Source organism: Erithacus rubecula (genome assembly GCF_903797595.1).
Source record: "Erithacus rubecula genome assembly, chromosome: 1".
In the NCBI taxonomy this organism is placed as follows: Eukaryota; Metazoa; Chordata; class Aves; order Passeriformes; family Muscicapidae; genus Erithacus; species Erithacus rubecula.
The window spans coordinates 25,998,455-26,009,930 of NC_136658.1; the positions used below are offsets into that span (position 1 = coordinate 25,998,455).

The following is an 11,476-nucleotide window of genomic DNA, read 5'->3' on the forward strand; positions in this document are numbered from 1 at the left end:
AGTGACAGCTCCAGCTCAGAAACCTCCCAGCATGTGACCTTTAGCCACCGCCTTCCTGCTGCCACAGCCTTCCTGCGTTCCTGGCAGCCTGTGCTTTCTGCAGCATCCTCCCCACTCACATACTCCTGGTTGTACCCCTCCACACCCTTGCACCTGGGCGAGCAAGGTCAGACTGGGGGCATCTGCTGCTGCATGCAGCCAGTGGAGAGCACAGGCAAGAGCAATGCCACAAACTGCAGCAAGTGCTTTCCTAAGCTCTGCTTGACCTGCTCCTGTCTGGTTGGGGAAGCCCAGCAAGTGGAGCTGATTAATGGAATGCCAGTGGAGGAAGGCATTGCCATCCATCAGGAAAAGCTTTTTTTACCGGGAGGCCAGCAAAGCACTGGAGCAGGTGGTGGGATCTCCATCCGTGGTGGTTCTTGGGGCTCAGCTGTGCAAATCCAGTGATGTGACCTAGTGCTGAGACAGCCCTGCTTTACAGCAAAGACTGAGCTACAGACCTCTTCCAGCACCTCTTCCCACCTCCTGGACAGGAGGCAATGTGGAGCCTCCTTTTTTCTCTAACTTCCCTTGCTTAGGATACTTGCTGGGGTAAAGGATTCCTATTGATACAGAAGATGACTGGGGCAAAGGGCCAACTTATTCTCATTATTCCTGCAGAAACCCAGAAACTAGAGACAATCCTGCTACCCAGGGGACCACAGCACTCCTGCTCTGGGCCTCAGTCTCACTGCAGCACAACAGCTCCTTCTCCTCATCTTCCCCTCTTGGTTCACCCAACACCTGGCACTTCTCTGACTGCTCCTGCCCCCGGTTCATCAGCTCAGGGTCAACAGTGGCATTGCTGGACTGCAGCTGCTGACATGCAGAGCTGCTCATTACAGCTCGTAAATCATACCTGTGTGAAAAAAGACACTTCTTTGCAAACATGGTGGTATTTATCTTACTTCCACAGATTTTAAGGCCAGGAAAGAAGCACTGCTTTTTCTGACCCTGTGCAAAACAGACAGTGCAAATTCACAGTAAAAGAGATTAAGCCTCTACCACTATCCTCCATGGGCAAATCAAGGTAGGTTCTCAGCTGGCAATGCCCTATTAAAGTCACCTGTCTCCTTTGCATTTGCCCTGTTGTAATATCCATTACAAGGCTGAGATGCTCCTTGTCTCCCAGATCTCAGAAGCTCTCAGTAGCTAACACATCCTTCTTGCAAAAGTACTTCATAGGTGAAACCTGTCCAATTCAGCTCCACAGCTTTCTCAGAGCCTCTTTTTGTAAGGCACAGGTCTCCTCAGTGTACTTGTGCCCCATCTCCCTGCTCCCCTTTCTCTCCAAGTACCTTCTCCCTTGCACAATACTGCTGAAATATTTCTGTGTAAACTCTCCAAGTCTTCCAACTTCCAAGACTCCTCACTCAAACTGACCCATGAAATTGCTTCTGTCCACAAGCAGAGGGAGGTGTTACAACAAACGCACAACTTTTGGTCCTAGCAAAGTCATCAGCCCAGTCAGCTGCCTGGATTTGGGTGCAAATGAGGAGAAATTGGTGCAGAGGAGCAGCTGGCACCAGTGGCTGGGTGATTGCCACACTTAACAACACCCAGAAATGTTCCTGTCTAACAACAAAGGAGGGAATGGATTTTCTTCTAAAAATACACAAACACCAGGCCAGGAGGGAGTTTAGGAGCCAGGTCTCCATGGGAAGGCCGTTCTAGGCACTACTAGAGTCTGGGACCTAACTGACTTTACCTTCTCAGCAGTTCCCCACTGCCTCCCTCAGGCAGGTGGGGATTGCAGACATCCTCCTCAGAAGCTGTCCACAGCCTCCCGAGCAGGGATGGACAGCCTGGGGGAGCAAGACCCACTGGTGGGACTTGGGCCATTCGTGGGTTCAGCCCCTACAAAAGTGTCTGTATCTCTGGGTGGTTCGTGCAGTGCATGAAGATCCAAATTTCATACTCAAGTCTCTGAAATGTGCTGTGCAGGATTTCAGCCCTTTCCTCAGGATACAGCCAGACATGAGGCAATTCAAGCAGAGGCAGCACACCTGGCCCAGAACAGACATTACAGCACATGACATCACTGGAGTCAGTGACCAGCCCCCGTGGCCACTGGAGTCTCTGCCCTTTCCATTATGCACTCTTGTCCCCAGAAATCCTAATTTTCCTTCCTGCAGCACCCGAAGGGTGCAGCAGTCAGGACCTGCCCCTCCCTCCCGGGGTGCAGGGGGGAGCTGCCAGCTGCTTCTTCACTGTGCCCTGATATGGCAGCTCCAGCAGGCTCCAGTGTGGGGAGAAGGACTGCACACAGCACAGTGGAACAGATATCACGACTTCTCTCAACCAGCTTTTAATCTGTGTCAGCATTTTTACCCCTCAGATCTGCTTTCAATCCTTGATCTGCCTCAGTTCTTGCTTTGCTCTGTCTCAGCTCTTGCAAGCCACGCTATCAGCAGCTTTCAGATATTAAAACACATTAAAGGAAGGTACTGAAAGATGATCCAGCAGTCACATTTTCCAGAAATCTCAGCTTGCAGGTAACAAAAGATTCCAAGAGTAAGAAGGCAGCTGCAAGCACAAGCCAAATGTGACCACAGCCTTGCACCAGACTGCAGAGGAAACCACCAAGCTTTGTCCCCAGCTGCTGCCTGCCCAGTACTGCCTCTGAAGCTCGATGGCAGCATTTCAATGTCATGCTCAACATTCTCTCTTTGAGCAGTGATAACTGCAATGGCTGAAATCAAGAGCAGGAGATCAAACCACCAAAGAGAGATGAAAATTTATCCCATCTCTTCCCGGCCATAACAAGAGGTTCGCAGGCATGCCACGAGATTGGAACAATGCTCAGTAAGAGAGAAGTGTGATTGACACAGTTAAAGCAGCAGTATTCCTGCATTTCAGGGCTGAAATTCCATAATTTGGACATTGCTGGAAATCAGACAGTTACCTTGGGATCCCAACCAGGAAAATTCTATCCCTGCTGCTGGGGTTATCAGGATAAACTGGTTCACAGGCTGAGGCAGCACACTCACATGGTTACCTCAGCAGGCAGCAGGAACAACACAGGGCACATCAGCATCGCTCCAAAAGGACAGGCCCAGACCTGTCAGAGGCCCTTGTTGCTTCTCTCACCAAAATTTAGGATGCATTAGGTCCTCTCTGCACATTTCCCAGTTTTACAGTCTTTGTGCAGATGGGGGTACTAGAAATGCAGTATTGAAGCACTAATTCTGTTCCCTGGGTGCTATTGCACCTAGCATTTATTTAATTATTTTGAAAGACACTGAAAATTTTCCCTTGGGTCCTCTGTATCACAGAAGCCCAAAGAGAGACAGTTGCATTCAGAGGCTCCTCCCTGACCTAATTCACTGGGAAAGCATGGGAAAAAACGTTAATTTTCAACTATGAAGATATTTGTTTAATGGCTATCCAACACAAAATGATAAAGTCAGTCCCCCCTCCTCCCCCCTACTGCAAACAGTGTTATAGTAAATAAAACACACAGATAGATAAGCTCTAAAAAGCAGAAGATAACAAGGTCAGTAACAAAGACCAGGACTCCTGAGACACTGAACCATTACAGAAACCACTCAAGTGCAACCTTGAAGAGCTTCAGCCAGAAACTTCACAACTGATAAAAAAATCAGCATTATCATGGGCTTCGTGGGAAAGAGCAGATCTGTGATGTTTGAGGGTAACTGCAGAACCATGTAGTTTATCATGCACTGTTTTAAGGAAGATTATGGGAGCAAAATTCACTATAGGATGTTGAGGGGAAAGATTGAATGAGGCAAAAGGGAGGCATCAAGTTAAATCAGGGAGACTTGAGCATAGGAAATGGAGAGAGGAAAAACTGGAGCCAGTCACACAGAGACTGGCTGCTGGTCAGTGTGCCTGTGTGGCTGAGCCCTGCTCCCAATTACCACCATCTGTCCTGGCTTCACATTAAGCTAATCCCAGCCGTTTTCCCTGCACGCTTGCACACAGCTGTCCATCAGCTAGCTAACTGCAAGCTGGGCTAGCCTGCAAGCAGGAAAGGAGGTCTGAGAGCCAGGCAGCAGACAGACCACCACAGCCTGATCTGCCAGTGATCCACCAAATTGTGCACAGACAGTCCACCAGTGTAGTGCAGGTCTGATGGGCCAGGGAACAAGAACAGGATTAGGCCTTCTTCATGTTTTGTAAGTGCTGTTTTGTGTTTCCCTGGGCACCCATCACAGCAGGCTCCCTCGGTTTCTGCTGATCACTCTGGGCCTGGTGGTATCAATAGTGAGTGGGAAAGCTACAGCCTGACATGTAGCAGACCAGGACATTTAAATATAAACAGCCCAGACCACTGTTTGCTATGTCTTAAGGAGAAGCAGCTGCATCTCGGTGAACATAAATGCAAAAAGAATTTCATTGTATTGCTCCACAAACCAAAAGCAATCCCTGCTCAAGTCTGGGAGGCCAAGAACTGAGACTGCCACAGCACAGCTGGTCTGCAGCTGGACAAGGTAAAACTAGCTGTAACACAAAACTCAAGTTGGCTGGCCTGGCTCATTCTAGAAAAGTAAAACAAGCCCCTGGGTGAGCAATCATAGGTTAGATTTGAACTTAAACAGAGACCTCATCCAGTCATGTTCGTTCTAGAACGCAGACGTAGCACTAGGGAGCTGGGGCGGTGTTAAGACCAGACCAATCAGCTGTCTAGCCCGGGAGTTTTAAACCCCCTATATAAGAAGGCTGCCATGATAAACAGTTGCCATTTGTAACAAGGATCTCAGAGAGTTCTGTCCTTTGTCTCCAACCAACAACCCCTTGTAACAAGAGACTGCTGGGAACAGAATAATGGTGAAATGGGAACAAGTCACAAGTGTGAACTAAGTGACGACAGGGAACTAGGGAACCACTGGGTTACAGCTTTGCCCAGACAAAGCACTCAGCTGACAGCTCCACACAATACAGACTTCATACAGGCAGCAAGAATTTCAGTTCCCACTGCTTCTTCACAAATATCCCTGTTATAGGGAATAAAGACAGGCACCAGAAATGCCAGAGCATAAGCTGGAAGTAAAAGGGGTTTCTGCTGCAAAGAAATAACAGGGCATGGCAGAATTCTGTATTTCATGTTCCAAGGATAAAGAACAAGACTTGAGCAAGAGTATAAAACTTTTAATGGGTCAGTGCATCAGTCCTTGATGCAAAGGGAGAGGAGCAAAGGGGGCTGTCATTGTCCCAGGTGCTCAGAGCTGCAGAGATTATCTGCACAGAGCAGCAAAGTGGGCTTACACACAGAGCTGCAGCAGCCTTTGCTCTCCAAGGGACCAACACGTGGAAAAGCAGTTCCTCTCACTGTCCATTCGCTTTCACCCTATGCTTCTTCTTCCTGGTAGGGACTTTAGGCCGCATCATTTTGGAAGAAGGCCGGAGAGCCTTCAAGGGTCTCCTCTGTGCTTGCAATGAACGTTTCTTCTTCAAAGCAGGCTGGGGCAGCTTCTGCTCTTCATCAGCTTTTGATCCCTCAAGTTTCTTCTTTTTTGGCAGAGGCTCCGTGACGATAGTGTCGGGGACAGTGGGTGGAGCTGCTGCTTCCACAGCGGGCTCTTCATCTGGAATGAAACAAAGGCACTGTGAGAAGAACCCGCCTGGCAGCCCCAGCCAGCTCAGCTGAGCTGCAGCACCACATTACCCTTCTGTGTCTGCGGGATGGCATTGGAGAACTTCTTGAGCTTGGCGATGAAGAACCCATCCATATTGTGCGTGTGGGGGTAGAAACGCCGCGTACACTTGAGGGACGGGTGGAAGCGACGGTCCTTAAACCTGAAGGAGGAAGTGGGGTAAGAAGTGATAGAACACTTCTGCTCAAACCTGGCCTCCGAGGAGCAGTCACACGTGCAGCTTTGTGACCGGGCACGCACCTGGTGAAGCCTTCCTTGCCGAAGTCCAGACCTGTGGCCACCAAACGGACATTGCGCTTCTTCAGGGCGTAATCCACAACCCACTCGTTCTCCTCCACCTGCCAAAAACTAAACGTTAGGATCCAAAACTCACCATCTCCTGAGGAGGAGGTGACCACAGCAGACGATGATAGAAGGCACTTACCATGATGGAGCAAGTGCAGTAGACAATGTAGCCCCCTGTCTCTGAGGCAGCATTGACTGAATCTATGGCACTAAGAAGCAGCTCCTTCTGCAGGTGGGCACAACGCAGGATATCCTTTTCATCCTGAGAGAGAAAGGTAGGTTAGGATGCCACAGGTACAGGGAAGCACCCCTGTCCTCTGCTGTGGAGGAGGGAATGACAGGACAGCAATGCACATATAATAGTCTGGAGTCTTCTGCAAAAGTAATCTCAAAAAAATAGTTGTAGCACTACACACAGAAAGAAGAGGCAAAATGTATTGTAGGTACCTCTCAAGAATGAAGCTGCCCCAAAGGCCTTCCTCTCGTGACTCACCCTTAAGACTGCACTGGTCACCCACCTTGTTGGTTTTGACAGCAGGATCCTTGGAAATGACGCCTGTTCCACTACAAGGAGCATCAAGCAAGACACGGTCGAACCCTCCAAGAACCTACAGGCAGATTTGGAATTACACCCACAGAAGGAGAGTCAAAACAAGGCCAAGACTAGAAGGGGAACCAGAAGACTGGGAAGGTAGGAAATACTCCTTCTCCCTCTTCCCTGTCCACCTTCCTGCCTCAGGTAACAAACACACTCCCCTGCAGCTCTGCTCATCCTCCTGTGGCAGGTGACTTTGGAGAGCACAGCTTCACTAAAGGGACAGCCCAGCAGCTCTGGGTAAGCACTGTAAACAGGAACATACCTTGGGGAACTGGCGTCCATCGCAGTTGCTCACGACAGCATTGGTAACTCCCAGGCGGTGCAAATTCCCTACCACGCTACGCAGCCGCTCGGCACTGCTGTCATTAGCCAGGATCATTCCTGTGTTCTTCATAAGCTGAGCTGCCAGAGGGCAAAACACACCACCCAGGGGTTGAGAACCTCCTGTGCCTTTGTCTCCAGTGACCGCCACCCCCTCCTTTCCTCAAGTTTCCTCTCTATTCCCCTTTTCTGTGCAGACCAGTGGAAACTCCTCACTTGACAGAGCATCCCTCGCAAGGCTCCAGGGTAGTACCTATGTAGCTGGTCTTGCCTCCTGGGGCACAGCACATATCCAGGATGTGCTCATTCTCCTGTGGAGCCAGCGCCATGACAGGGAGAAGACTGGAGGCTCCTTGCAGCATGTAGTGTCCAGCCAGATACTCTGGGGTGGCACCTGGGCAGGGAAGGCAGAACAGAGGAAGGTGACATATGAAAGAAAGGGAAGCAGAAGCGGGTGAGCTCAGCCCTGTAGGGTGAAGGTGATCTCACCAATGGGCACAGTGGAGTCATAAATAACAAGTCCAGTTTTTGACCACTTCCCCAGGGGATCAAGATTCACACCACGGTTGATCAGAGCCTGCAAGGCAAGGGGAAGGGACTGAGACACTGCTCTGTGAGACAGGCAGCTCAGGACACAGCCACTGCCTCCTGCTCACCTGGGCCAGGTCCCGCCGCCGTGTCTTCAGCGTGTTGGTGCGAATGGTGACGGGGCGCGGAACCTCGTTAGCCTCCAGGAAGTTTATCAGCTGGATGGAAGAAGGGACAGAGATAAAAACCAATTCTCAGGGAGGCAGCTGACCCCCGTGGGTCTGCACAGCTACGGGCAGGGCAGGATCCCACCTCAGGGAGCGGGAAGATGTCCATGAGCTTGGTGAGCAGGAAGTCGCTGTAGGAGTAGTAGGCGGCCATGTCCCGGCGCAGCAGCGCCAGGTATTCCTGCCGGGAGCGCCCCTCCTCCCGCTTCACCCCAAAGTCCTGCAGCACCTCCATGTTGCCCTGGATGCGCTGGTGGATGACGTGCAGGTCAGGTGGCTCGGCAGGTGGGAACACTGTCAAGGAATCACCAACAGCCAAGGAACTCGCACAGGGGGCTCTCTACCAGTGCCATCAGCTGTGCTGGACTCACAGCAGTGCCTGTGCCAGAAAGGCTCTGCTGGAACACTGCTTCCATCAGAGCTCAGCAGATGCAGGATTCAAAGAATGAAACTGGACAAAAATGTTCACAAGGCAGAACTAGAAGGTGTTTAAAAGATTAACTTTAGATAAACAGAGAAAAATAGGGAAAAAAACCCCAATAAGTTGTTTTAATACTGAAAGCATTACCTGCAGCAGAAAAGAGACTAGAAGTTCCCCAAGGGCAACCAAGGAGTACAGAGGAAAGTAAGAAGGGAGGCAGGAAATTAAAACTACCAAAGTCCAGCAGCAAGCACTTTGGATGTTAGAACTGCTGTCACCAGAAACTCTGGGAATGGCTTCCACAACCAACAGGTGTGTAATAAGGAGCCACATAATAAGGCATCCATATGTATTTAGGACTAGAAAGGAAATTAGGGCAGGTTCCAAGCCACATACAGGGTGTCACAGATTTCCTAACTGTGCTATACAGAAGCACAGCATTATACACTATCTATTAGGACAGCTCAGCTAAAAATACCTTGCACAGACACTTTTGCTAAGCAAATGCATGATAAAGTCCAAGTAAAGCTCTTTGGTTGTATCCAGGCCCCGTGCTGCACCATGCACATGGTTTATGGATGTCACAGATAAAAGGATATCCTCCTTCTCAATCTCTTCATTAGTTGGCAGTTTAAATTGTTCATCTATATCCAGGTTGAGCTGCAGATCCGTGCCCTCTTCTTCCTTCTGTCCCATTTTCTGCTTGCTTGCCTCCTCATCTTCCTCTTCCTCCTCATCTTCCTCTTCGCTGTCATCTTCACTGAAGCATTCCCTAAGGACAAAGAACATGAGCAGACAAATACTTTTCAACTGCCATTTCTTAAATGTCAGAAATGACCATAATAAGAACACAGGCTCCTCACTTACCCAGGAAAGGCTCTACACACTCACCTGTCAGGCTTCTGCTTCAGGGCAGCTTTTTCAATAGGCAGCAGCTGAATAGAGACAAAAAATTAATCAAAAAACATCCACAGTTGTCCCCTTATTTTCCATCATCTGAAATTTACTTGCTCTACTTAAAAGGGACAACAAACAAAAACACTGAATGTTATGCTGGAATCAGCTGCTAAACTTGAAATTGTTCTTGTGAAGGAAAGGGAAAGTTCTCCACCATCTCACCACCCCCTATCATTACAGCCATCCTTCCCCCCCAGGCCCAAGGGGTCCTTTCAGCCAACAGCACCAAGTATTACTTGTGTAATTAAGAGTAAGAAGTTCCTACCTCTTCTTCCTCTGATGACGAGGCACCATAATCATCCATCATCTCCTCACTGCTCCCATCCTCCTCCATCTCCCAGCTGCCCTCTTCCACCTCACCATCACTGGATAATTCCACATGGTTTCCTTTAGGCTGGGTTTTCTTGGCTTTGGCTGGAGTCAGCCACTTGGAATTGCCATCACTGAAGCCAGACCGGCCACGGGCAGTTTGTCCTGTTGCCTTTACAGCATGTTTCTCCTTCTGTGGGGACAGCTGCCCTTCAACTAGAGGCAGAAGAAGTAGTTAAAAGGCATTATTTCCAATATCAGCTACTCTGTTTTTCCAGTTCTTCCACAAAATGGTCTTAGTACAAGTCCTGAGTCCTATCTAGAGGGAGGGAATGTTTGCTCTCTACATCTCATAAGGTTCTGGCCATAATCCTCACCTCTCCCCCAGCAGACCTTTCAGATCTAACCAGAATTATCAAATTAAAACAAAATTCTTACTGTATTTGCTCTGACATATTAGGATACCCTCTGTCCCAAATCTTTGTCTATCCTTCCTTCCACTTCAAGAGCTTCTGGGGCTACATAAAGATTTAAAAGCTTCAGCTATAAAAACAGCCTGCAATAACCTTGTGTGAATGAAGGACTAGTTAAAAAATGGATTAAGCATGTAGAAGAGAGACCTTTGACTAGTTCTTCAGACAACATAGCCTCCCAGCATGACAGCCACCAGAAATCAGATAGAATTCATTGTTATAATCTATTAGAGAGACCCCAAAAGAGAACCAAGATGATGAAGGGTCTGGAGGGGAAGTCTTGTGAGAAGCAGCTGAGAACACCTGGGTCTGTTCTAGAGAAGAGGAGGCTGAGGGGAGACCTCACTGCAGGCTGCAGTTTCCCCCTGAGGGGAAGAGGAGGGGCAGGCACTGCTCTGTTCTCTGTGGTGACCAGCGTCAGGATCTGAGGGAACAGCAATCAAAACTCTGTTAGAGGAGGTTTAGGTTGGACATCAGGAAAAGGTTCTCCACCCAGAGGGTGGCTGGGCACAAGTGCCCAAGGAAGTGGTGGCAGCACCAAGTCCGTCTGAGTTCAAGAAGTGTTTGGATAACACCTCCAGGCACATGGTGTGGCTTTGGGGTGTCCTGAACGGGATCAGGAACTGGACTCAATTACCCTCATGGATCCCTTCCAACTCAGGAAACCCCAGGATTCTGCGAGTTAAAATAATGAAATGTTCCCTCCTTTAAAAGCGGCGCCGGAGCAGGACGGCGGCGGCAGGGCCCGGGGGGAAGGAAGCGGGTCGGGGCCCGCCGGCCCGGTTCGGACCCACTCGCACCCACTCACCTGTCGGCTCCCGCTCTCCTCCTCCTCTTCCTGCGAGCGGCCTCCTCCCCGCCGGGCCGCTGCTCGCCGCCAGCCGCCTCTTCGCAGCCCTGCACCGGGAGGGGGAGCGGCGATCAGCCCCGGCACGGCCCGCACCCCCCGGCCCGCCGAACCGCCCCCTCACCTCTTCCTGCCGTGACTGGAGAGCTTCTTCCTGCCGGTCTCGGGCTCTGCGGGAAGACACGCGGCGGTCAGACGGCCGCGGGCACCGCGGGGCGGGCGCGGGCCGGTGCAGGCCGCACTTACCTGGCGGTAGGAAGCGGGCCAGCTCCACCTCGGCGCCGCGCTGCTTGCGGGCCTTGCGCCCGGGGCCGCGCTTCTCCTTCCTGGTGGGGTCGAGCTTCCGCCCCATGGCCGCGCCGCGGGACCCCGCGCGCCTCCGCCACGCGTGCCGCGCTTCCCGCCGCGCGCACGCGCCCGCCGCGGGCCCGCCCCCGCACCGCAAGCCCGCCTCGCGCCGCCCATGGGCCAGCGCCGCCAACCGTGACCGCTGATTGGTCCTGCCCAGTGACGGTAGGCATCGTCAGCGGCGCGTGTCGCCCGCCCCCGGGCCGCGTGGGGCCGCCGCTCCTCGGCCCCGGCAGCACCGGGAGCGGGGCTCCGGCCGCAGGTACAGGCGGGCTAAAGAGCCGGGCAAGGGGGTAAACAGCCCAAGGCAGGCAGCAGAGAAAGGCACGAAGCCAAGGCAAGGGGGAAAGAAATTACAGAATCAAGAGCCTGTCACGGTGGGGTAAAGAGCACCTGGTCCAACATCTATGCCAGAGGTAGGGAAACCACTCCTGAGACCACATTCCTCAAGGCCTTAAACACTTGCAGGGTTGGGGTATCTACCGCTCTTCTCAGAGGTGTAGGA

General features: G+C 51.3%; 1 protein-coding gene across 1 annotated transcript; it reads right to left on the reverse strand.

The window, feature by feature from the left end:
- Positions 1-5,136: 5,136 nt before the first annotated feature.
- On the reverse strand, positions 5,137-11,053 carry NOP2 (NOP2 nucleolar protein). Its single transcript, XM_079310194.1, has 16 exons — positions 10,870-11,053; positions 10,748-10,793; positions 10,585-10,673; positions 9,260-9,519; positions 8,929-8,972; positions 8,637-8,809; positions 7,702-7,901; positions 7,518-7,607; positions 7,351-7,438; positions 7,115-7,255; positions 6,803-6,942; positions 6,461-6,550; positions 6,082-6,204; positions 5,898-5,995; positions 5,669-5,799; positions 5,137-5,588 (listed from the first exon to the last, which is right to left on the reverse strand). The coding sequence occupies exons 1-16, from the start codon at positions 10,973-10,975 to the stop codon at positions 5,329-5,331; spliced, it is 2,079 nt and encodes a 692-aa protein (XP_079166320.1). The 5' UTR covers positions 10,976-11,053; the 3' UTR covers positions 5,137-5,328.
- Between the last annotated feature and the right edge of the window lie 423 nt (positions 11,054-11,476).

Bases quoted from the DNA above. Each gene is read 5' to 3' on its own strand.
- NOP2 (XM_079310194.1), bottom strand. From the start codon at position 10,975: ATGGGGCGGAAGCTCGACCCCACCAGGAAGGAGAAGCGCGGCCCCGGG. The intron at 7,256-7,350 runs GTGAGATCACCT...TTCCCTGCCCAG, and splicing joins TGACTCCACTGTGCCCATTG to GTGCCACCCCAGAGTATCTG. The intron at 5,800-5,897 runs GTGCGTGCCCGG...TTCCTCCTTCAG, and splicing joins GGCAAGGAAGGCTTCACCAG to GTTTAAGGACCGTCGCTTCC.